The following is a 25,986-nucleotide window of genomic DNA, read 5'->3' as shown; positions in this document are numbered from 1 at the left end:
AGGGGCGGGGCAGGCCCCGGGCGCCCGCTGCGAGGGTGCGCCGCCCGAGCCGGGCGGGTGAGCTGAGCGTGGCTCCACGCCACAGGCAGGCGGTGGTACCGCCGGTCCCGAGTCCCCCGTCCCCCCTCCCCGCCATACGATGACCGTGCTCGAAGCGCGGCTGCCGGGGGCGGCCACCGCCTTCGCCTCCCCGGGGCGGCAGGGCGAGCTGCGCTCTAAGGGGCTGCCGCAACCCGTGGAGTGCGGCCGGGCCTACCCGGGGGAGGCCGCAGCACTGGGAGGAGGGAGCTGCGGGGCAGCTCGCAGCCGGAGGCGGGCCGCGCGCCGCTGACAGGCTGGCGGTGAGGAGCGGCGGCCGAGCCCCGCGGGCCTGAGGCCGCCGAGCGGAGCGCGCTCCTGGCCCCCGCGCCGCGCTAGCCGCCGCTCGTCTCTATGGTAGGCGCTTCCGGCCCCTGTGCCGCGGCCGCGCGGGCTGAGCGCCGTCCCCCTGTGGCGACTCTATAGCCCGCGCTTCCGGCCGCGCGACTTCCGCTCGGCGGCTCGGCGGTGGGTGGTTCCGCTGCCCTCGCTGCCTCGCCGCCCGCGCTGGGCCGCTCCCGCCCGCCGCTGCTGCCCGGTACGGTCCGGTCGCGCGCGGCCCGGCTGCCGCCGCACCCGCCGCCGCCCCTCCGCGCAGGGCCGCCGCGCCGGGGGCCGGGTCCGCCGGCGCAGGCCGCCGCGGCGCCATGGGCGCCTACCTGTCGCAGCCCAACACAGTGAAGAGCTCGGGGGACGGGGCCGGGCTCGGGCCGCGCCCGCTGCACTTCGGCTTCAGCGCCATGCAGGGCTGGCGCGTCTCCATGGAGGTGAGCGGGGCACCGGGCGCAGGCCCCGGGCTGCCGCGCCCCGCGGGGGCCCGGTGGCGCCGGGCGCGGGCTGCCGCGGAGCCCCCGCAGCTGCGGCTCCAGCCGCGAGCCTGGCGGGGAGGCCTCCTTCTCCCCCGGCCCTTTCTCGGCGGCGGGCGGGCGGCGCGGCGGCCCCGTCGGCGCCCACGGGAGGGACAGGGCGGCGGGTGGTCCCTCCCTCCCGCGGGCACGAGGCGCTGAGGCCGCGGTGCCCGCGCCGTCGGAGCGGGAGGGGCCGCCTCTCCCGGTGCTACCGGGGCCTTGCCGGAATGCCCGTAGGCAGCCGCTTGTCCCGGCGCCCCCGGTGACCTGCTGGAGAGTCGCCGCGCTCTGTGGGGGCACCGCGCGCTTTCTCATCGGGGGCTCTCCGGGCCGCCCGGGAGGCAGGTGCAGCCCGGTAAATCCCGGCAGGGAGCGGGAGACTGGCGTTAGAAGTGGAGGAAAGGGCAGTGTCGTGCTTGGGGTGAAGCACCGAATGAAGGCAAATGAAAAATCTGCAGGCAAAATCCCTCCTTTTCTTTCCAGGCAGAAATGAAGTGTCAGTCTCTCTCTAGTCTCTCTTTCCTGTTTTTATTTTTTTCTAGTCAAATTTACTGGAGGAATTCTCATTGCTGCGCTCTCAGTCTCCTGTAGCCAGTCCTGCCTTTACCGTCCTATCAGCTAGGCTCGTTATGGGGCAAATGAATTATCGCAAGATGAATGCTTGGCTGCAGGAGCCAGGTGTTTGCCCACACTCCTCCCGCTGGGGCAGTCTTTACTACTTTGTAAAGCTGCTTGTATAAAAGCAGTGTCGAGCTGCTGGGACTACTTCTCTGCCTTGCCACCAGTTACTCATTCTTTAAATTTAACACGCTGTGTGCCATTAATGTGCTGATTTATTTTACCTTTCAGGCAGCCAGCAAACAAGCTAAATTAGGTAAGGATTAATATTGGTCCCTGCAGCCCCCCCAGGGTACATCTTCTCTGAACGTGGTAAAGCAGCCTTCTTGTTTGTAGCCCTTTGGCTAGTTTGGAGAGGATGTCCCATTCACACTGTCAGGGGTTGGTTTTTTGCAAATACGGTTTCATGAGCCATGTTATCAGATACTTTACTGCTACTGAAATGTTACAGCAGTCTTACTGGTAACAAAACAGCAACCAGGTGTTTCCTCTTTTCTGTGTGCATCAGAGCTTTGTGAAACCGTGGGCTCTAGTTTCCAAGGTAGAAGAGGCAGGAGAATTGGTCCTTGTGCTCTTAAGATACACTCAGAGTATGGGTGTGCTTAGCTGACTGTGACTGTTTGTGTCTCAGCTGGTCCATCCTGGTGACCTCTGGAGGGGTGAAATGGTGGCACAGAGACATTACTGGAACACTGAGGTGATGTGCAGTGTAATCTCTGCAAGGCGATTAGCTCATGTGTAAGAGGCTGAATGTAGGCAGCATTCTTGCATCCTTGGTGCACAGAGACTGGAAGTGTTTTAAGGAGACTGGCTTGGATGAGGGAGAGCAGAGAGTTGCCCCTATTTATAATGCTGGTGGTCTAAAGTAGCCCTCCCCCAGGTGGGACATTGGCTCATAATTTCACTTATTTGAAGTCTGTTCTTGCTGCTGTTGACATTTACGGAAATTGGATGCAGCCCAGAGCTTGTAGCTGTGTTTTCTGTACTAGCTAACATCTTTGGCTTATCTGCTTGTTGGCAGAAGCAATACTGAGGACATTGGTGTAGGCATGGTTTAGTTTAGCTGTGTTATCATAAGAAATGAGAAGATGGCAGGAGCACTTGTGTTACAAGTTGAACCTGCTGCAAATTGCTTCCAAGTCTGTGATGAGAGAGAAACGGGTGTTGTTTCACATATGGCTGAGCAAAATTTGACAGTTCCGTTGCATTTTCTTGCATTCCAGTGCTATGTGGTTTTCTTTGTGTCTTGGTGTGTGTGTTTTCCTTTTCTTCATGTTTAATTATACTTTTGCTCTTTTGTAAGGCTTGGAGAAAGCTCTGAGCAAACGTTTACGCTTAAGGCTTTAATTATGTATTATGTTAGTGAAGCCATTCAGCATGTGTACAAGTGGGAGGACACAGGCATTTTTGGGTTGCAGAAATTTGTGTAAAAGAGTTGTCTGTTGCCTTTAACTTACATTTTAGGAGCCCCCAAGTGAGGTAGGTATACATAGCTCTGAAGAAATACTGTAATAAAAATCCCTTCTTAGTCCAGAGAGGTTGCTTTGTGAATAAGGAAATGTTTTGGGCAGATGAGGAACCCAAAGGATAAGGATACCAAAAAAAATAGTGTTAGGTACTATGAGCAAATGAGAAAAGATAAAAAGCTGAAGACAGCTTTATGGTACAGAGAGGAGTGCTCTGGGATACAGTGAAAGGTGCAGGAGGCACCTTGGAAGTAGTTGGATGGGGCCTCTCTGAGCTCTTTGGTGCTGTTCTGACCATATCTCCAAGATGAGAATGAACAACCCCTGTGTGCAGCTTCATTTCACTCCTGGGCTCAGAAGAAAAGTCATTGCTTCAAAAAATGCAAGAATTTGATTCAAAATATGGAGATTTGTCAAATTAACTCTCAGTTTTAACCTGTTTGCTAATTTCAACTGAATTTTATGTTTGATGTTTCAAACATACTGTTTTTCAGTACTGCTGTAGTAACCACTGAGGTGTACCTGGGGGAGACCTAGAATCACGCCACCCTTGAGGGGAAGGCTAGATAGCAGAAAGCTGGCATCCGGGCTTTGTCAGCTCTTGCATGGTCTGAAGAGCATGAGATCATGGTTACTTGGAGGACAGTCGTGGAGCTGACCAGGCCTGGAAGCAGGGATGGAGAATTGTAACTGACAGCCTCTGGCAGCACAAGGTAGTCTTAGTGGTCAACCAGATGCTCTCTGAACTGCTCTAGTGTTGAAAATGCCAGGGACTGGTGTGCAGCCCGGCTTGCAGAGCCGCTAGCACTCGTGCTCAGAGCAGTGTAGAGCAAGCCCTGCGTGCAGCATGGGACCTGAACCGTCTCCTACCAACACATGCTGGCCTTGTTTGTCTGCCCTCCTTGACTGCAGCGCCCTGGTCCGGGGTCAGGACAAGTTGCGGTGAGTGCTTTACAAATGGAGTAGAGAGACAGTTTTTCTGCCAATATTGGGTTTCCTCCCCAGCAGCATTTGCATTACTTGCTCTAATTAAACTGCTGTTTAGTCACCTGGGACTTATCCCACTTACTTTGTTGTGGTTTTGCTGTCTCACTAGCTTCTGTAAATGCTCTGAACAGTGAGCATAAAAATGCTGGTTCTTTGCTTATTCTTACGTTCATTCACTATCTCCACTGAGCTCGCTGGTTAAATTTCCTACATTATAATTCAGAGTAATTTTTTTCATTTTGAACTAAGATTGTAATTTGCCTATTCGGACACTGTTTTCATCACAGTGTCAAGAGTTTCATTGCACTGAGTGCTGCATAAGCCCAGAACCTCTCTTTTTCTGTTTTCCTTAGCACTTGATAGAAATTGCAGTGGAATGGAGTTCTCTTGGAAGATTGTGGGACTCCAGAGGGCGAAGAGCTCTTATCCAAGGAGTCCTACAATAAAAAAATAGAATAGCTCAACAGTTGCTTGGCTGTGCAGCAAGTGTAGCTGTGTGTATATATAGAAGTTTTGGGTTATGGCTGGCAATATGGACACATCCAAATCTTTGAGCCAGCCGTCTTGGAGTAAGCACAGTGGTTTGGGGCAACTGTAGCCCATTTAACTTTAAGGTGATGAACTTGAACCACAGGAAAGAGACTAGATCACATTGTTTAAAGTATCACACGATTGTTCTTGAACAAAAGTGGGATGCGGTCAGGCTGTAAGTTGGTAGGTTAGGGCTTGAACTTTAAGCCATGTTAGGAGATTAGTTGGGCAGGGGGAGGGTTTAAGAGAAAGATTCAGTCCATCCATCAGTTCGAGGCCTTGCATTGGAATAGCCAAGTTCGATTTGCTTACCCATAGGGTGAAAGAGGTCAGGCACCTGGCTGTAAAATCTGGGTGATGTCTCCTTCAAAGTTTGCTGTTCTTGTGAGACCTTGTGGAGAGAAAGATTGCTCAGTGTATGTAGCTTATATGTTGTTGATCTTTGTAGTTTGGGAGCATGCACAGGGAAAGGCTGGATGCAGTTTGATATTTAAGCCCAAAACGTGCCTGGGACACACTTTCCCTCCGGTTTGCACCAGGAGATTCTTAGGGTATCTAGACAGTCGCCAGAACCAAGATGTATCTCTTAGCTTAGGAAGCGATACCTGGGTTTGTACTTTGGTTTTTGCACTGTTAGTTGCCTGGTTGCTTATCCTTTGCTTCACTGCTTAAAAGACACTTTAGAGAAGCCAGGCTCTTTGCTTTGCTTGTCAGGTAGCTGTGCCTGAGGCCAGCAGTGCCTTCCTGGAGCATCCCACATGACAAGAAGAGCAGGAAGGAGCCTTTTTCCCAAGACAAGGTTTTCCAGCCTAGCTGTTTGTTCTCACTGGAGGTGGTAATCCCGTGTCCTGCAAGGCTGCCTTTCATCGGGCTGTTCGGGTAGACAACTGATGCCGTCTGTGACCGTATTCACCAGGATGAGCAAAGCCAAAGCCTACGATTGATTGAAGGCATGAGGTCAGGACGCTCCATATTTGACCTTCTGGCTTTGTCAGTGCATCAGAGTGGCTTCTCAGTTTGCATGGCTCTTGTCTGGCAAGAACTGGGGAGGAGAGCATCTGTGGGAATAGCCAGACTTCATAGATGACCTTAAGCCAGTTGCATTTATCTGTGTGGGGGAAATTGTCAGTGTATCGTTATCAGTATAACTTGTATTTCTGTAGTTACGTTTGCCTATACAGCCCTCAGCCTAGGTACCAGTTTGTGCAATACAGCACAGCTTGCTGCCTCGTGTTCTTTAAGGACTGTGAGCTACTACAGTAACACAGGCCTTACAAGTACCATGAGCAGAGGGGTTTGATTCTGGCTTGAGCTTGGCCGTATCTAGAGTTGTACTGAGATCTGAAGGGGTTTCCAGTACAATCGCATGGTGACAAGGCTGAGTTACTGCTCTAATACAGAGAGCACCATAACGTTAAAGATCCGTGCCCCCTCTTTGAAGATGAGTGCTTGCCAGGTAAGCTTTTGAGAATATGAGAGGAGGCTTGCTTACTGTTCTTGTTTTCTCTCCAGATTTGAGAATCCCTGTGTCAGTGCTCATAGCCTTCCTGCTCCTTTCTCCCACTTCTCTGCAGGGATCTAGTGCAATCCATGTCATTCCAGACTTTTGCTCTCTCTTTCAGGATGCACACAACTGCATACCCGAGCTGGACAGTGAAACAGCCATGTTCTCAGTCTACGATGGACACGGAGGTAACTGCATCCACTGTTCTCTCCATGGTCCGTTAGTGTGGCTCTTCTAGGCTGCCCAGTGACTGCTGGGGCAAGCATCTATCATTAGAGATCTTGCTCCTTCTTGGGAAGCATTTTCTTTGATAGATATCATTGACTAAGGTTCTGAAAGTTTCTTAGGGTTTCTAGAAGGAAGGTCATGGGTTGATAGGAAATTGAAATGAGATTTATATTCCATCTTCTAAAACTTTTAAGAATGGCTATTTTCTTGGTAAATAAGCTAGACATGATAGCCAAAGAAGAGTGGCGGTAAGAAAAACTACATGGGATTGGACCAAAGGTCTGACTGTAGTCAGTATGTCCTGGTGGTTGCCAGTACTGGTTGCCCAAGGAAAGAGTGAAAAAACAGAACAGGCAAATCCATTCCCTGACATACCTTCCGAGCTTCCATTCCCCACTTAAGAGGTCCCTGACCTAGAGATTGCAGCCATTCAATCTTATTCGATCATCAAGTCTTCTTGATGAACTCTTCATGAAATTTGCCTAATTGCGTTTATATGTTTGGTGATTATTTGCATAGGATGTTTTGTATATAACTTTATTATTTGAAAAAAGGCGTTGATCTAAATCTGCTGCCTGGTAGTTTCACTGCGGTATCCCCAACACTTAGAAGAAATTAGCGAATAATCACTCCGTTAGCACTTTTCACTTTCATCATTTTGGACTCTGTCCTTTTGTCCAGTCAGAAGAGTCCTAGACCTGTCTCGGGTCATACAGCTGAATCTGTACTATTAAATAACAGCAGCACCCATTTTCTGTCCCTGAGGTCAACTGGCGCAGTCTGGCCATACTGGTGCTATTAAGGTGTCTTAGCATTTAGCATAGTGTGGCTGCATCTAAACTGGCTGTTGGTCCCTGGTTCCTTCTAGATCATGAATGTGTGTCCAGAAATTATGAGAGTGCTAACTAGCTTATGCCAAAATTGTACCATGGATCATTCTAGTAATTTTTAGCATAGGTGATTAAATGCCTGGGCCGTGGAACTCATTAGGCTACTGCTGTTGGACATAGCCACGGATTCCAAACATTATATTGTACCACAGCTCTGATTATATTTTTCCTTTTTTTTTGGACATAGTCTAGCTCTGCAACATGCTTTTAGTTAGGCTGACTAGAACTGCCTGTAGCTTTCAAGTTACAGATATATCGTGAATTTATTGTGACATAAGTGTTTTCTGCTTTGTTCTCAGTTCCTTCCCTAACAATTCCTATCAACATGTTAGCTGTTTTGATACAAATAGACTGTAAGCTGACATTTTTAGAACTCTGTCCCTAGTTTCTTCCAGATGTTTCCTAAGTGCTAATAGATGGGTTTGAGTCCATCCAATGTGCATATGGAGGTTGGTTGTCTTTTCTTTTTTTCATGTTCTTGTCTTTGTCAGTGACGAATTTCATCTGCCAGTATCACATAAAAGTGCAAGATCCTGCTGTTAAATTTTGCAAATTATTTTAGTTTTGATCATCCTGAATGATCCATCACTTCTTACTGACCTCTTTTCTGGATTTGCTTATTTATTTGAAAGCTTTTTGAAAATCTTTATGAGGTAGATCAACTAAACTGCCTGTTTCCTCCTGCTCATTGACTCTTTGAAAAAACATGGGCCAGTTTGTGACATTCTCTGCTGTATATTTAACTCCTGCCCATCCTACCACATGTACCTATGTATCTGCTAATTCCGTTTATTACAATTTCTACTGTTTGCTCTGTTCACATACCAGATATGCTGGTCTGTAGTGTCATGAACCCAGTTTCCACCACTCTGCAGCTTTTTAATTTATTTTTTTGTATGATACGTATGCCTTTCATTTCTCTGATAATGGAGCAGATTCAAGTGGAAGGTTACATACCGCAGTTCATAATTTCTCACTTTCCTTTAGAACAGAGTTATCTAATCCTGCCAATTCGCAAATAAGAGTTTAAGACTTTCTTTTGCAATAGTCCTTATTAAAAAGGTCAGCCTAGGTAGCTGACTAGTAGCTCTTCAAAAGATATAGTCTCAGTCTGAAGCATTTAGACTGAACGTTTTGAAATTATTTTCCTCCTGAACTTCATTTTAGAGTGTGCAGAGACCTGGGTGGTGCAACTGCTGATATCCTGAAGATTATCTTTGAGAACACCGGGATGATGGGTTGGTTCTGAAAGGCAGAGAAGGAGAAAGGAAAAAGGATATAGGGTTTGAGCAACTATTCAACTTAATGTTATTTCTTGCAGAAATTCAGAAACCATTTGTAAGCATCTAGCAGATTTGAAGATAACTAGCATCTAGCAAAAAACTGGTCAGGAATGAATCAAACTGATCTATTATTCTTTAAGATAATTGTGTTGGTTTCTCAGCTAACAGGAAGGTCCATTTCATGTGTTGGGTTTTAGAAAGACTTTGGACACTTATGACATTCCTGTTAGCGTAGGACATGAAGTAATGTGTTTTGTTTTTTTAAAATAAAATAGGAAATATTCAAGATAGACATTAGGGAAAGGCATTAATCAGAATGGTGAAGCACTGTCATGGTTTTCTTACTTGTGTTTTAGATTTCCAGTGATTGAATCTGTACAGCTCTTCCTAGGCAAACCTTATCAGAAAGGATACGGATATAGTTGAACCTGACTCTGAAGATCAACTTTTGCCCACCCCTACTTTTGTATGATTTTATTGATGTGTTAGTTCTTTAGTTTGAAACAATTCCTCAAGTCTGTCCCATGTAAAAGAAGGTTTTAGGGTGGGAACCTCTCTAAGCTTTATTAGCTGCCAGTGCAAAGAATGAATTTATCTTTTCTTACATACCTTGCTCATCTATCAGCCTTAAACTCTCTGCTAACCTTCCCACTCCAGGCAGGTTGGGAAAAGTTTTTATTATTGTGTTCCTTGAAAAAGGGTGGGGTTGGTTTTGTTTTCATATTTAGCTTTCCATTTCACTCATCAGTTTTTCTTTTATGTTTTCCCCCTGTGGACAAAGACTTCCAGTTTTTGGAAGATGTTACTGGTTTTTGCATTCTAGTAGCCTTCCTCAGTTGTCTTTTTACTTGCCCTGGCCTCCCTGCCCCCAAATCTTGGAGAATGATATACGGGTACTTTGCACCTCCAGTATGGTGTTTCTGATCAATCTCTGTTGCTATCTACGCATGCTTTATCCTTTTAGCTGTTTCTTTTCATTTCCTTTTAATAAGTGTCTTCATTTACACGTAGCTCCTCCTTTTCAGAGGGCAACATTATCATAGTGAGATTTTCTTTTTTCCTCCTACCAGGGTGTTTAATTTGAATACAGCAAGCCCTGTTGTAATTTGTTTTCCAGTTTGTATGCAGAGCAGTGGATCTCTCTTGCCCTGTTCTTGGTCATCTTGTCTTCTGAGCTGCCTTAGCGTTCCGCCTCCCTGTCATTGTCTCAGGGTGGGAGTTAATACTCTGGTTTTAAAACTCTTTCTTTTCCTGTTTTGGCAGAGTATTCCAATCCATAGGGATTCTGTGATATTTGTTGTTAGCTAGTTTATCTGTTATTTGACTCTAAGCGTTCTTTATTTTCTATTCAAATGGTGTGTATGTGTCTAAATGCAGATCAAATCTTGGAGTGGGATCTACTTTCAGCCTTGTGAAGATGAAATAGGATGGGTTTGTGCATGTACATGCACTGAAAAAGATTTGATCTAGGAATCTGTATCTGTGGAGGCCTTTTTCTTGCCTAGGTTTCTGCCCTGAGGCCACTGCCCGTTCTTGTCTTCACATGTCATATTCAAACCTGTGCTCCTGGAGACAGAGAAATCATACTGCAGTGAGATTCCAGCTGAGTCTTAGGTACTTCGGAGACAGCCTTATCTGAAATGCCAAGATAAATTGACTTTGTTCGATATTTCATCTGAATGTGACTCCTGCTTTTAAAACTGAATCAGATGTAGTCTTTGGCAGTGGCATCTAGCCGTGCAGAAATATGCTCCGAGACCTGAACTTTCCCGTGTATGCTTTCCCCTTTCTGCGTGGTATTTCAGACATGCTGAAAACTCCACATGCTCTCGCAAACAAAAGCAGTCTCTTTTTATAATTTTGTAGGAACATAAAAGTACGCACTCTGGGGAATGCTCCAGATATTTAGTTTTTCACTGAATTCAGTGCTACACGTTATATATTTTACTTTAGCATCCTAAAGACCTTCCTACTACTGCCTCTGTGTCACATTAAGCAGGAAATGCAGCTGAGGCTTTGGCATTACTTAGCAGGATGCTGCTGCTCTAGAAAACTTTAATAAAATTATTCGTGGAGACTTTGAGAGTTTTACATTGGGTTTCACACTAGAAATGTCGAAGATGTGATCCTGGATTCATTGTTGGTTATGTTATATGTGAGTAATTGTATTCTCTAAGTGTTCAGCCACTGAAGGCTTTTGAAGTCTCCAGTAGCTGAAGGCACTCCACACCCATGGGTATCAGGACCTGCTTTTGTAACTCTGCTTCTCCTCTGTCCCGCTTCTTGGGGAATCGTGAAGAAGTGGAAGTTGGGTTTGGTGAGGTTTTCTTTTCCCTGCTGTCCTAAAACTGTCAGTGCCAGGACTCCTATTGCAGTTTTAAATGTACCTTGGAGTGTGTAGAAACTTGTCTGGAAGTTAAAAGCAACAGACTTTGTTCCTTCCCCTGGGTAGATAGTCCTGTGGTCTTGCCCACCTTGGTGAGGGAAGAGCCTTTGTGGCAGTTCCTCACACTTACCTTGCTGTGCTATATTGCAGTCATGCACTCATCCTTCTCTTGCTTGAACAAAAATGTTTGTTTTCTGGGTGTTTGCATCTTTGGAAAATCCATTCCGTTTTACTGCTTTGCAGGTCAGTTTTGTGTTTCGAAGAGCTCTTCCCAACTTTTACCATTTTGCTGGAAATGTTGTCTCAAATGCTTGTAACAGGTGAGGGCAACGAGGACCATTTGCTGTAGGTCTGCTTAGGAAGTTATACAGCCCTGAGCACTTAATTCATTGCTGACAGATGATTTTGAGGCTTTTAGTCACTTCTGATACCCAGATGAGCATGAGTGGTTTTGGGAATATTTTATCCTGGTGGATTAGCGGTTGCTTCTCTATAGAGCCATAATAAGAGGGTAAATTTGTGTGTATAACACAGTAACTGCAGAAGTGAGGGAAATTTTAATTTTGAGACAACGCTGTAGTAGGTGAGGCACCATCGAAGAAAAGCAGCAGGTGGCTGTAAAAGGAGGGGGGAAGTCTTTTGCTCTGAGAACTTTGTGGTCTGTCCCAGGAGTCACTCTTAACTCTGTTGCAACTGGTGTCCCTTTGATAGTTGTTCTCCCTAATTCCGTGCCACCGGCTAGGAGTTATCATGGGGCTGAATCCTTTGATCCCTAGTGGAACTGGCAGGGAAGGACCTTGATGAAGAGCACCAAGCAGGACTGAGGTATCTAAATCAGCTTTCATAATTATTTGGCTCTTCAGCCCTGCTGCTGATGCCTTCATCCCTGCCCTCAGAGGAAGGATGCTTGATATTTAATGAAGACGAGACCTTGATAAAATGTGATGGGTGGGCTGATTTTCGCATAAGTGTAACCAAATCCAGGAGTGTGTTACCTAATGAACTGAAAGGGGCCATTAGTGTCCGTCGGGTAATTATGCTGATTGTACCCAGGCTAAACTGCAGAAAGGCTCCCTTGCCACAACTGGCCCTGGTACGCAGAGCCCACTTAGTGTGTGTCAGGACCTGGAGTGAAGTAGAGCTTCTCTGTTGCACTCTCACAAAGGCTTTGTCAGTGAGAAAAACCTGATGGGTTTCTTGCTGCGATAGGTCCAGAAGTGCTGAGATGGAATATTTTAATACATACATGTAGATGATGAATTCCTTGAGCCAGTTCAGTTTCTCTGGCCACTGTGGTAGCAATGTGCTTTGAGTTAGTGACTCAGCTTATAAAACCCATTAGATCTCACTGGGACTCCTGTCCAAGCAGCTAGACCTGAGGTCTGTATGCTGGGCTGATAGCTGCCTCCTGTGCACCAAAGGGATACACACGTATTAGATTTGAGGACGTGTTTTGATGGATCATCTTCCACAGCCAGAGGACCCCAAAGGAGAATCTTGTTTGTCTAGATGTTTTGGTTAAAACACTGTAAGTGAGCATCTTTGTATCCTCTGAGCAAGGAAGACGGGGTACCGCCACAACCAGCTCTGCTCACAGAGGGTGGCCTGGTTTGAGGGTGAGCTGCAGCCGATGAAGAGAGAAGTCTAGGAGACTGGCAAAAGGGTCCTGTGTGAAGCCTCGTCAATTTGCAGCAGAAATGTCTTTTGTGACATCTGTGATGGAGCTGCATGGGAAGCAGCAGAGGTTACTTGTCTTCTGTGGCACCTACAAATTCTCTCACAGTAATTTGTCTTTGAGTAGCCACAGTCAGGCACGTCGGAGATTACCGAATGACTATTTAATCTCGGTGTCCCTGTTTCAAAGAAATAGCTTGTTTAACTGCCAAAGCTTTTCATATTGGGGCTGGCTTCCTCCTTCTGTGGTGACAGAGCAGGATCTTTCTCTATTGCTTTGCTTTGCACAGTGCTGCCGAGCCTGTGGAAAGCGTCTTCCTTGCAAGCTGTGCTCCAGCCCTGTGCCCTGCCTGCTTACAGGGGACGTGCTGCAGCCAAGGCTGCAAAGCTATCGGTAGCTTTCTCAGATGAAGCTACTTGTTGCTGTGAGGAAAATGCCTTATCCCTAGCTATGGCAAAAAGATTGCAACGTTCAGTCATCTTTTCCATCTGGTGGGTGATCAGGTGTCCACACTGGTATTATTAGATCTGTCGGCTGCTTCCAGTGGCGCAGACTGCACAGAACTGCTGCCTCATCTGCCAACGCCGCTGGGCAGGGACGGGGGTGCCCTTCAGTCACTCTCTCCTCCCTTTCTGATCTCAGCAGGTAGCTGTGGCCAGTACTCTTCTGCCAGAACAGTTACCTGGTACAGCCGATGCAGGCTTTTACCCACCCCATTCCTGTTTAGCGTTTGGGTAGGGCCATCGAGGAAGCCTGTGAAGAGCTGCAGGGCACCTGTGTCTCTGTCATACACTCTGGATGATGCAGTTCAGTGCCCCGGAGAGTGTCAAAATGAGATGAGTAAGAGATGTCAGCACAATTATGCTGGTCCAGATTGGGCAGGCAGGAGTAATTGCAAGTTGGAAGAGAAACTGGGGGAGATTGCAACTGCCCCCTGCAATGACCGTCAGTTGGGTCAGCAGCCCACTGGGCCTGTTCCCTGTCCTGTAGTTCCTGATTTGGAATTAGGTGTCCCTGCAGTTTTCCTAGTTTTTCTCCTTGGACTGCTGAGGCATGCTCAGTGCACTGCCTTGCTTACTGGTCAAGCCTTTATGTAGGAGTGCATCGCCGTCATGTGTAGGTCTCGGCCAAGGTGCCGGCCGAGTCCTGGAACTCACCTGGAACAGCTCTGCCTGTGGCGGAGCCCTGTGTCCCTGCAGCAAACTGCCGTGGCTGCCTTTGGGCCGGGCTGGTCCACTCGATCCCTGTCCTGCCGGCAAGGGCATAGCAGCTGTTAGTGTTCTCTGCAAGTGCTTCAGGGCCGTTTCATGGCCTGCTAATTTATACTCTAAATGAAAGCAGCCTAAATAAAAGGACACACATAGTGTGCTCCTGGCCTGTTGTTCCAGGACTATCTCGCAGAGCGTTCGGATCCGGTAGGTGGTTTTCTGCCATGGTCCAAGACTGTGCACGCGTTTTCTCAGTGGCCATACCTCTCTGAGCAGACCCCGCTCACTCCCCCCAGTTCATCAAGTGATCTGTCAGACTTACCGCTGTCATTATTCACCACTCCCTCCGTCTATAATTTTCTCACAGAAATTTTGTTTTATTTTGGCTCTTTGATAAGAATGTTACAGTATCCTCTGGAACCAGTCCTTCAAGACTGCATATAAACACATCTTCCAATGTGATTCTTTGTTCAGTTTCATCTCGTGACTGGTAGTTGGCAGTTCTTTAATCTATTCAGCATATGCTGTCTTGAAAGTTTAACTTCTTAAGCAAAGTGCTGTCTTATATACGTATATGTATATGTTAGTTATATACATATACACAAGTTACATACCTAAATCCGTTACATCAGCATGCTTAGTTTTATCAGGCAAAATCATAGTATCTTTAAGAGCAGATGTTGAGTTGGATTGACAAGATCTGCTTCCATAAGCCCATGTCAATGGACATTAATTGTCCGTCCTTTTCATTTGAGATCCTGTAAGGGCTGGCCAGTCTTTTGGTTTTCTGCCAGCTCTGTGATTGTCAGGTCACCTTGGTATTTCCTTTTAAGTTCTCATGAAAATGCTAGGGTCATTCCTATTTCTCTCTTAGATCATTGTATCTTCCCACTCTGCATTTTTGAGAGCACGGTCAGAATAAAGCTCAGTTTAGATCTGTAGCGTTGAACTTTTTGCAGCGCTATTTTAACAGCAACTGTTTTGCAAGGTTTCTGTTCGTTGTCAATGGCCACTTGATCCCTTTTCTGCAGGCATATTTGAAAAGTCCCTTGTCTGCCGTTCCTTTCTTTCTTTCAAATCTCACTGCCTCTTTGCTTCCCACTGTGTTCCCTCTGCCTCTCCCTTTCCTAAGCTGATGGCTAGCTACTTCCCACCCTTCTCGTACTTTCACCTCAATTTCCCTGCTCCCCTTTCCTTCACAGAGGTTTGCTTCTGTGTGCATGACTTCTCATCATGCCCAACTACCTGCACAGCCTCCGTTTGGCTGGAAGAAAGGGAGGGAAGCTGGGATGTGCTAGCAGGGAGATCAAGAGTTGAGTGGCTGTTACAGCTCTGCTGTAAAAACCTTCCTTCTGTAGCCAGGACAGAAGAAGCATGCATGGTTCTCTTGCCATACCTATAGCCATAGGAAAGCTAGCAGTGTGCAGAGAGGCTCTCGAGCGCAGTGCTTAGCCCACTCATACTACCCCTTCTTTGCCCTGCGATAGAGAATGGCTCATCCAGCAGAGTCTTAAGCATGCTCCTGGAGCCTGCAGCTGGACCCCTCCACCTGCCTGCGGTCTGCTCTGCTCCCCTCTCTGCTGCCTTTCTGTGGCTGTCATTTAGTTTGTTTCTTGGTTTCTAGCTCTAATTTTTCTTTCTCGTGACCTGTGAGCCAAGTTCCTATGCCCTACATCATTCTTTGCCTCTCATATAAAAACCTAAATTGATCTCTTACAAGTCACACTATTGTTTCTTGCTGAGATGAACTACAGAAATTCACGATCCCTCACCCTGTTTAATCTTCTTCCTCTCTTAATAACACCTTCATGATCACAAAAATTGTCTCCTGTGCTCTGTTGTATAGTTGACAGTATTAATTACTGAGCTGCTGGAGTGTTGCCAGCTTTTAAGAATCTTTCATCTGCTCTGGGAGTGGGTGCTTGGTTTGTGTTGTTGACCGTCAGTCCAAGTTACCCTCTGCGCTCTTGGCAGCCTGGTGTTCTGGCCACCATTCATTCATGCCGTGCACACATGCACACCTTCCTGTACCAAGATGACTGCTCTGCTGATCAGGACCCCCATCTTCCTGAAAGGCTTATCTCAAGGCTGTGGCATCATGTTTTCGTTGGTCTAGAACACGCAGTAGGATACATAACACTTTTTGTGCTGCTCATCATGTGTTGTCTCTGAGAGAGAGCCTACACTGACCAAAAGCTTCCCTTTTCCCCTGCTTATTGTTTATCCCTGCGCTTACATGTGAAAATAGAGCCTTCTAGGTAGGATGGGGCTAAACAGTTGGCCTAAGTGCCAAAATGGGTCTAAACTCCCTTTCAGGAAGCTTATAACATTGGCCACACCTGATGGGTAAGAGCTCATTGAGCAAATCCTGCTGTTCTCTAGATGCAGCCTGCTGGGAGGTGTGAGTGAGATCCCCAGCAGTCTGTTGCTGTGTGACTTTTCTGTGTCTGGGTTAGTTCTGGTTTGTGTCCCAAGATTTGCCTCAAGAATTCAGTTGCTCAAGAGTGCGTTTTGCTTCTGGGAGGACCAGCCTCTTTAAACGATTTCTGCTCTTTTCCAGGAGAAGAAGTTGCCCTGTATTGTGCCAAGTATCTTCCTGAGATAATCAAAGACCAGAAGGCCTATAAGGAAGGCAAATTGCAAAAGGTAAGAATCTAGCTCTGCCCTGAAACAAGTAGGCACCAATGCAGAGGAAAGCCCTTGTTTAGGTACCTAATACTTACGTGCAGGACCCTGTCCCTCCAAGGTCTGTCTGCTCGGTCTTCCATTTTAATTCCCCTTGTTTCTAGGAGTGTACACCAGGTGTTGATTGTATTTTCAAAGATAAACCTTGTTCTATTTTCCAGCTTTCTTTTTTTGCTTTCTTTTTTTAATTTTCAGACTCATTCTAGTCAAAGGTGTGGGGTGGTTCTTTGAGTGGTTTTGGTGGGTTGGTTTTTGGGGGGCAGGGGTAGCTTTTGTCGGAGGTGGGTTCATGTCTTACTTCCACCAAGCGATCCCTCTGTGGCAATTCTCCCTCATAGTACGAATGCCTGATCTGACATCGGGTATCCTGTGGCTCGGTGCTGGGATCTGTAGCATTGTGGGTGAGGGGAAGGCAGTCCCTCCAGAACTCCCATTTACATCTAGACCGAGGATAGCTTACAAAGCAAACTTGAATCAGTTTGTGGCTCTTGCTTTAGGCTGAAACACCCAAGTATTGTGCTTTGCTGATCCCAAGCTGGCTGTGCTCACTGACTGCAATAAGCCTGTCTGCTGAGTAGAGGAGCCTGCATGCTGAGCCATTCGCCACAGTGGCTTTGAATGCCATCCTGTCCCCAGGCCCGCTGTGGGCTTTAGCAAGGCTTGCAACTCTGTCCCATAAAATCTTCCTAGAGAAGCTGTGGCAGTGTGGGCTGGATGAGCAGACAATGAGGTGCGTTGAAAACTGGCTGCATGGCCAGGGCCGGAGGGTGGTGATCAGTGGCACAAAGTCTAGTTGGAGGCCAGTAGCGACCAGTGTACCCCAGGGGTCAGTAGTGGGTCCAGTCCCATTTAACGCCTTTATTAATGATCTGGAGGGTGGGGCAGAGTGTACCCTCACAGCTTTGCAGATGACACCAAGCTGGGGGGAGCGGCTGTACACCAGAGGGTCGTGCTGCTTCTAGTGCAGGGGGATCTGGACAGGCTGGAGAAGGATGCTGGCAGGAACCTCGTGGAGTTCAGCAAGGGGAAGTGCAAGTGCTGCCCCTGGGGAGAAACAACCCCCTAGCACCAGCACATGCTGGGGGCCACCCAGTCGGAAAGCAGCTCAGCAGAAAAGGCCCCGGGGGTGCTGGTGGACACCAGGTCGACCGTGAATCAGCAATGCGCCCTTGCTGCAAAGGCAGCGAATGGTGTCCTGGGCTGCATTAGGAGTGTTGCCAGGAGGTGGAGGGAGGGGATCCTTCCCCTCTGCCCAGCACTGCCGAAGCCACCCCTGGAGTGCTGGGTGCAGTGCTGGGCTCCCCAGTACAAGAGAGACATGGGCAGACTGGAGAGAGTCCAGTCTTGGGGCCACCAAGATGGGGAAGGGACTGGAGCATCTCTGCTGCGAGGAGAGGCTGAGGGAGCTGGCACTGCTCCGCCGGGAGCAGAGAGGGCTCGGGGGGATTGAGCCATGTCTGTAAATACCTGCAGGGAGGGTGCCAAGAGGACAGAGCCCGGCTCTTCCCAGCGGTGCCCGGTGCCAGGACCAGAGGCAACAGTCACAAACTGGACCCCAGGAGGTTCCCTTTAAACATCAGGAAGCACCTTTCAGTGTGCGGGTAACCAAGCACTGGCACAGGTTGCCCAGGGAGGTGATGGAGTCTCTATCCTTGGAGCTATTCAGAAGCCGCCTGGATGTGGTCCTGGGCAACTGGCTCTGGGTGTCCCTGCTGGAGCAAGGGATTGGATCAGGTGGACTCCAGAGGTCCCTGCCAGCCACAGCTGTTCTGTGATTCTGCATGGTGTGTGTTCTGGAAGAGTCTTGATTGCACAGCATAACATGCAGGCATCCTGTAAGGAAGATGAAACTGTGCACACTCTCATGTCTGTGTTCATACGTAGGCTCTGGAAGACGCTTTCTTAGCCATAGATGCCAAGCTCACCACTGAGGAGGTGATTAAAGAGCTCTCTCAGATGGCTGGGAGACCCCAAGATGATGAAGATGAGAAGGAGAAAGTTGCTGATGAAGATGATGGTAAGTCAGATGCTGCTGAATAGACAAGACTGCAGCTCCAGGATGGGGACTGAGAGCAGCTGGGCCAAGTCTCCTTCAGCAGAAGGTTTTCTGTCCAAATTTCTCAGTCAAATTTCAGCTGGAGTTGAACTGCTACCCCTCAGCCCTGTTAATTGCTTTGGGCTGGTGCTAGGGGAATTCTAATTCATTTGGTAGCTACGAATAATGAACTGGTCTGTTACAGTTTTCCACAGGGCTTCCTCCATGGGTGCAGAGTTCTAGGATGTGTCAGAAACCCCTCAGCTGGGAAGTGGGCTAAGTTGTGAAAGTGAGACAGTATGATGTCCAGTGCTTAGCTCTCCCAGGCTGGTGGCAGACACCAGCTTGCAGGTAGGACTGAAGTAGATTCTGGTCTCTTCAGCAATTCTTTGTCTCACAAAGAAGCAGTGTGATTTTTCTACCAGCAAGTAGTTGCCAGACCATGAAGCCAGCTAGGAGATGAATCCCAGGGTAGAATCCTGTGCTGCCCTTGGCTGAATATCTTGTGACTAGCCTTGAAGCAGATGTAAAGTGATGCCGTCACCTTGAATTCTGTGTATTGGTCTGAAAATGCTGAATTTGTTGGCCCTCATTCTACAGCTGACAGGGACAAAGTGGTTTTTTGGTTCGTTGGGTTTTTTCTTCTTGTCCTGTACTTTTAGGAGTATTTGGGATATGGGTGTTTCTTTTCCTTTTGGGATTAATTAGCAAAGAAAATGATAACCAAGGGGATGTCAATAGGGAAACGGTGGTCATTGGCTCATAGTTTAGGGAAAGTCATGCTATTTTCTGACCAGTGCCCCGGTTGGGAGATACTGTATTCACTGCTTAAAGCTATTCTGTCACTTGTTTGTGAGTGTCTAGATTACAGCTGTTTGGGATCCCTGTGGTGCTTAAGGCCCATGGAGCAACTGCTATAATAAAAACCTATTGTTCCTGGTTGCAGTATTAATGAACAAATCTGCACATGAAAGTGGTCTGTCTGCTTCCCCTGCAGCTTCAGATGAGCCTGCACTGAGAAACATGAGGCTCTTAATCCTCCACCCTTACATCTAATTTAAACGCTCTGTGCTGCTTAGAAGTCAGCCAGATAGAATCAGAGGCCGGAGGCACTAGCGTGACTTGCAGACTGCATGCATCGGCTGTGGCTAGAAGCCATTCCCCTGCCATTTGCATATTGTTCACCTGCAGCACCTAGAAGCTGTGGGACGGTGCAGGCCTGGCTGCGTTTGTCTGTGCCTGCTAGTAATCAGCCTGTTGAGCATTGCTGAAACCTGTCTGCAATAAACCTCCATCCAGGGCAGCTCACTGCTGAACGCAGTGTGTGCTGCACAGCTGCTGCTGCGGTGATGTATCCTGCTTTCTGACCCTCTTTGTCATTCCCCCCCCCCCCTTTCCATTTTTAGTGGATAATGAGGAAGCTGCTCTTCTGCATGAAGAAGCCACAATGACCATTGAGGAGCTTCTCACACGTTATGGACAAAACTGCACCAAGAACCTCAAAAACAAGTCTTTAGCTCCAGCTGGGGAGAACGCTGCAGAGGGGACAGGCAAGCAGCATGATGGGGAGTCAAATATGAATGGAGAGGCTGACCCAGGGGAGCTTACCGACCACAAGGAGAGGAAGAATGGGAAGCCAGATGAAGAAATCACGGGTATTTCCTCCACCTCAGACAAAGCCAGCGCTGGAGGCAACAGCCCTGCTCTGCAGAAGCCTGAACTAGGCAAAGGTGACGAGGCCGTCACCTCTTCTACTGGGGAGGCCGGGCCCTCCTGCTCCTCTACGGGAAAGCCCCAGCGCACAACCAAATCCAAATTTTTTGAGGACAGTGAGGATGAGTCAGATGAGGTTGAGGAAGAGGAGGAAGACAGTGAGGTAGGAAACAGCACTGGGACAGAGTGGCCTTCTGGCTGGGCAGAATGCATTGCTTACTGTGGTACTTGAGCTACGAGCCTCTGGCTCATCCTAGGTGTGTCCTAGGAGTAGGTTTTTCAGGCTGATTCTTTGAGACCATCTCATGGGAGTGTTGGGGATTGTTTAGATAACCCTGAAGGAAACATACCCTCATCTGGGCAGCAGCCATAATGGATAGCCCGTGGTCTTGCTGCATGCACTATCTCTCCATTCACTGTGGTAGTTGAAACTAGCTGCTCTGATTGTAGACATCAGGTGTGGGGGAAACGTATCAGGTCATCTCAGTCTTCTGGGGCAAACTTATCTGTCCCCAGGATGGAGGGACCAGCTGTCTGGGAAGGGCACTGAGAGTGTCCTGTGTGACTCCTGGTGGTATCTCTCATTTCTTATAGGAATGCAGCGAAGATGAGGATGGTTACAGTAGTGAAGAGGCAGAGAATGAAGATGAAGAAGATGATACTGAAGAAGCAGAGGAGGATGAGGATGAAGAGGAGGAAATGTTGTTACCAGGCATGGAGGGGAAAGAGGAGGTGCACACCCTGTTTTTGTGTTCTGCAGCATAGTGGAGCCAAGGGCACTTGTGGGGGGATTCAGCAAGGAGTTATTTCCATTCAGATGAGGATAAAACATCTGTTTTGTTCTGCTGCGGCTGAACACAGCTGCTGACAGCCTAACTTTATGCAAAAGGCTGAGGGGTAGGGCATGGATCTGGACAGCAGGTTGAGATCAGAACAGACTGACCTCACTGCTGGGTTTGCTGTGCTTAGAAACCACTGTGGGGGTTGGCGTGGAAGAAGAGTACAGAACAGTAGCAGGACTGCTCTGCTGACACTGCTGCTTCTGGGAAAGAACACTGTTCTTTGCCAGGCGAAGGCTGTGGCTCCTCAGCCTGTGGCAGTGCTGGCAGAGGGGCCAGGGACCCAGGATGTCAGGAAAAGGGCACTACAGCTTCCACGGTAACAACCTTCTCTCTTTGGAGAGATGTCCTGGCTCGCAGCAAGGCTTCTGCTTGGGTTGGGCTGGGGCTGGAATCAGCGGATTAGAGCTGAGGATATAGCAGGACGTGTTGAACACTGGAGAATCCTGAACCACTGATGCTTTGTGAGGCTGGAACAGAGGTATTGCTTGACCCTGCCTTTCAGAGAACACACTCCTGCTGTGTTTCACACTTCCCTCAGGCTTTTCTCCATTGTTCTGTGTGTGCTCATGGGAAGAAGGGGTGAGACGCAGCACCTCAGGGTTTGGGACACTGCTGAGCCTGTGGTGGCTAGTGCTGGTTCCCTTATTGACCTGATAGGGAGCAAGAGAAAGGAGTCTCAGCAAAAACATTTGTTTCTTGCAGCCTGGCTCTGACAGTGGGACAACTGCTGTCGTGGCGCTTATCCGGGGCAAGCAGCTGATTGTGGCTAATGCTGGAGACTCTCGCTGCGTGGTGTCAGAAGGTGGCAAAGCTGTCGACATGTCATATGACCACAAGCCAGAGGATGAGGTGGAGCTGGCCAGGATAAAGAATGCTGGTGGCAAGGTCACCATGGATGGGAGAGTGAATGGTGGTCTCAACCTCTCCAGGGCAATAGGTGAGCAAGATGGGGGGGAATGCTGGCATGCCTGGCCTCAGAGTGCTGTGCTCAGTACATCCATGCTTCCAGCACTTGCCAGCTGCTAAGTTGAAGGAACAGTGTTTAACTGGATGATGAGTAGAACCTATTCAATTTTTGATGTGGTGAGATTTCAGTCTAATTAGAGAAAATGGCCATGAAACTGGCAGACATCAGTGGAAAGCAACATCTAGCACCTACCAGTCTCCAGCACAGGACAGAGTGTGTAAAGCCTCCAAGGCTGTTGTGCCGACAGCTGGGTTGTCAGAAACCACCCCACATCAACAGTCTGTTTTTGAGACAGTTTACTTTGAACAGGGTTTTTTTCCTGTTAGGAGGCTGTTGAAGGACCTTGGTGTGTTGCTTCCTGGGGATCTAACTTTATACCAGTTTGAGCTCGTTTGTTCCTGAGCCAGCCTTGCCTTTTAATTGCACAAACTCCATCCCCCTTGCTGCAGTGCTTTAGGCAGCATCTGACTGCTGTTTGTACTCCTCTTTTGGTCTCTTACGAGCAGTGTTGGAGTAATTAATGGCTCAGGAGACTGGGTATGTCTGTTAGCAGCCAAACAAGGTCTTGGCCCAGTCAATGGCTCCGGTCTGAGCAGGTGAGACGCTGGGAGGCATTAAGGAAAGAGTAGTGAATAACACAGAACATACTGGGAAATACACAGAGAAGGGAAGGAAGTGTCAGCAGCTAAGTGTGTGAGTGGAGAGTACATGTGCAGAAAGATCAAAACCATCAAAATTACTATCCTAGGGTAAAGGAGTAAAACCATGTTTAGGATGGAAACTAGGAGTCTGTTTATCTAGGGAGACACTGGCATTTCCACCTACTATTTTCAGGTGGCCCTAGAAGTCCCTTCCTAGGATGTAATTCCAGATAAGCCTGCTAGTCAGGGCTAAGGATCAGTTTTCTCAAGAGCTTTGGCTACTGACAGTTTGGGAAGACCTGAAGCCAGCAGTGTGATGTGGGCATTGCACTGAAATATCTGGCCCTGGACAGCCTGAGCTTCTGGAAAATGAGCATCGGTGTTACCAAAGCAAAGCCAAGCTAGTGCTGGGGTAAGCTGCAAATCTTGCTCCAAGACATGGGATAGCTCATCTCATGAGCACTGCTGCAGGATCTCAGCCAGCGTTGTCAGATGCCATGTGCTGTTGGCCTGGTGTTGCCCCAGGAATTGGGGAAGTGGCACTTGGTTTGGGGTGAAGAGACGCTGAACTGGCAAAGGCACCTCTTTCCCATTGCATGGTAACAGCGTGTTGGGCTCGCCAAAGCTGATGCCTTGGACACGTGGCAGATTTCTCCGTCTGCTGTGCCCGCAGCCTGATCTGCTCTGGTTGTGGGAGCACTGGCTCCAATTCTGCTGGGGTTGCCCTTCGGCAGGGCAGTGTTTCTCACTGTTTGGGGGTAGGCAGCATTGTCAGGGTCCAACCACAGCAAAAAGTGATCCTCCTCTCCACTACAGGTGATCACTTCTACAAGCGGAACAAGAATCTGCCTCCAGAAGAACAGATGATCTCTGCCTTGCCTGACATCAAAGTGCTGACAATAAATGATGACCATGACTTCATGGTCATTGCCTGTGATGGAATCTGGTGAGTAGTGAGGGAGCAGTTGTGCCTCTTGGCCATCACTACTCTGGTCCTTTTCTGGAGCTGGGCTTCAGGAAGGCCCAAGGGCCCTGGGTGCTAATCAGCCCTTTTTCCCCCATGGCCTCAGAGTTAAGTTGAGCCCCTGAGGAGTTGTTCTCAGCAGGAGGGACATCACAGCATGCTGAGCTCTGAACCCTCCTGTTTCTCACTGCACGCAGCCTTGTTCCCATCAGCTCCCTGTCACAATGAGGTTCTCTCAGGGCACTATGGCATGACTGCTCCCTTCACTTGCCCTTCTGACCTCTCTACTCTCTGCAGGAATGTGATGAGCAGCCAGGAAGTGGTGGATTTCATCCAGTCCAAGATCACCCAAAAGGATGAGAATGGAGTCCTGAGGCCGCTCTCCTCCATTGTAGAAGAGGTAAGGTCCAGAGCTTCACCATCCCTTCAGCATGCAGTGTTTCTGCATCCCAGCTTGGTGCCTGACTCTGCCCTCCCTCTTCATCAGAACGGTTTGTTCAGCACTTGGGGTATCTGGCAGCACATGGGCTGCAACGCTGGCTGGAACAGGAGCAGAGATGGCTCTGAACTGGGACCCGGTTCCTTTGGCACCCTGACCAATGTTTCTGACCTGTAGGTTGCTGTCAAGCTGAAGGAGTTTCTCTCCACTTTCAGAAAACCAGGCCTGCTGAGGCTGTTTCTGTCCCTTGTCTGGTTGCGAACTGCATTTGAGCCCAGCCTGCACCGTTCTGGCCTGGCAGCCCCTAAGCCGCTGTCAGTTGCTAGAATGGGCGCAGTGTCTCAGGTTATTCACATGACAGTGCTGTGTCTGTGCTCTCTGCTAAGTTGTCCTGTCCTGTCCCTCCTCAGCTGCTGGATCAGTGTTTGGCTCCAGACACTTCAGGGGATGGCACCGGCTGTGATAACATGACCTGCATCATTATCAGTTTCAAACCCCGTAATACACACCCACCTGCTGAAAGTGGGAAGCGGAAACTGGAGGACATGGCAGCACCAGCAGAAGAGAATGGCAGCGATAACAACAAGAAGGCCAAGCTGGAATAGCAGGCCTCACACAGGGACTTTGCTGTGTGCTCACCAGACTCTCATTTCTTAAACATGCTGAACTCAAGACTCCAAAGTCTTGTTCTTTTTTTAGCCTTAGCAGAGGCCTTGTTTGTCCGTGTCCTGGTTGGGGGTGGGGGGCGGGTCTGGTTAGCAAGGGCATGTCGCACTGTTCATCTGTAACCATTCCAAAGAGGGAGCTGAGGGCAGAGCTGCGTGCGGGAGCAGCCACCAGCCACAACGCAGGAGCTGGCCGGAACTGGCAGCCTGTGAGCGCAGAGCCCTGTGGTTAGAAGAAGGATGTCCCCCCATTGTCTCCATGTGGTTGTTGCCATTTCTGTGCCTGTGAATTTCTGTTCAGAGGGAAGAACTTTTTCACTGTTGAGGTTTTTTTAATCTGCACCCAATTATTTAAGGCCCTTTCTGTTTTTATTTGTGAAACAATCTGGCTGTGGTGCTGCCGCCACACCTCGTTCTGTTGTACACTTTCAATCAATACTTTTTTCAAACTAAAAGCCCGGAAAACGTAGCTGTGCTTTTGGTCCTTGGTTCTTCCCTGGAGGTGGGGGGTGAGGCAGGTGGGATGGGGAGTAGAATGTCTGTCCCTGGTGTCTCAGGTCACTGTGGGGGGTGCGTCTGCAGCTCACAAGAAGCAGCTGGCTTCTGCCATAGGGTTGCAGAGCGCCAGCCCCTGCTGCAGTGCTTGGGCCTGCTGCTGCCTCTCCATTACCCTGAGATGGCTGAACTGACGACAGTATGTTGTACACAGAGCAGAGACAAGTCTCTGGAGACAGTTTGTGTCTGCTGAAGGGACAGGGGTATCAGTGACGCTCCTGAGCTGATTTGCCTGCAGCGTGCTGCACCCCATCTAGCTGTGTGCTCTCTTCAAGGTGTGACAAGAAACAGCTCCTAACTGGTGCGCTAGATGGTGTAAAGCTTGCACAATGTGTGTCGATACTGCAGCAGCTCCTGCAGGACTGACGTCCCTGGGCTATAAACCGGTGATGGAAAAGCCAGCTGCTACTCCCTGCTGCTGTGCCCCTTCACCTTCCACCTGGCATGGTGTGGGAGCACGGGGAAGCGCAGATGAGGTTTGCAGGCCAGGTCACCTGGCACAACTTCCTCCAGCTGCTCTGGGGTTCCTGTGTCACAGGGGAGTGCCCTTGGCAATGCCTTGCACTGCAAGTCTTCCCTCTTCGAAGATGAAGTCTACCCTCCTGGTCCTGGCCTGTTGTCTCAGCTTCTGCAGTTCAGTCAGCCTCTGCCTCACCAGCCTGGATGGTTGCACCTCTGTCATCTTTGAGCCCCTTCCCTGGTGGCCCTGAGCTTAAGCCCCTCTGGCTAGTGGCTCTCCAGTGATGATGTGTCCAGACCTGAACTGTTTTGGTCCCTG

At 48.9% G+C, this 25,986-nt stretch overlaps 1 protein-coding gene across 1 annotated transcript; it reads left to right on the top strand.

The window, feature by feature from the left end:
• The first annotated feature begins 725 nt into the window (after positions 1-725).
• PPM1G (protein phosphatase, Mg2+/Mn2+ dependent 1G) lies at positions 726-25,122 on the top strand. Its single transcript, XM_059834799.1, has 10 exons — positions 726-845; positions 6,151-6,220; positions 16,263-16,348; positions 18,272-18,404; positions 19,829-20,298; positions 20,730-20,867; positions 21,680-21,914; positions 23,402-23,531; positions 23,847-23,949; positions 24,399-25,122. The coding sequence occupies exons 1-10, from the start codon at positions 726-728 to the stop codon at positions 24,591-24,593; spliced, it is 1,680 nt and encodes a 559-aa protein (XP_059690782.1). The 3' UTR covers positions 24,594-25,122.
• The last annotated feature ends 864 nt before the right edge of the window (positions 25,123-25,986 follow it).

Source organism: Gavia stellata, chromosome 2 (genome assembly GCF_030936135.1).
Source record: "Gavia stellata isolate bGavSte3 chromosome 2, bGavSte3.hap2, whole genome shotgun sequence".
In the NCBI taxonomy this organism is placed as follows: domain Eukaryota; kingdom Metazoa; phylum Chordata; class Aves; order Gaviiformes; family Gaviidae; genus Gavia; species Gavia stellata.
The sequence above is the reverse complement of the archived record's forward strand: the minus strand, read 5'-3'. Positions and strand labels throughout refer to the sequence as shown.

Excerpts from the sequence above, each read along its gene's own strand:
- PPM1G (XM_059834799.1), top strand. The coding sequence starts at position 726 with ATGGGCGCCTACCTGTCGCAGCCCAACACAGTGAAGAGCTCGGGGGAC. Across the intron at positions 20,868-21,679 it reads GCATGGAGGGGAAAGAGGAG|CCTGGCTCTGACAGTGGGAC; the intron begins GTGCACACCCTG and ends TGTTTCTTGCAG. Across the intron at positions 21,915-23,401 it reads CAACCTCTCCAGGGCAATAG|GTGATCACTTCTACAAGCGG; the intron begins GTGAGCAAGATG and ends TCTCCACTACAG.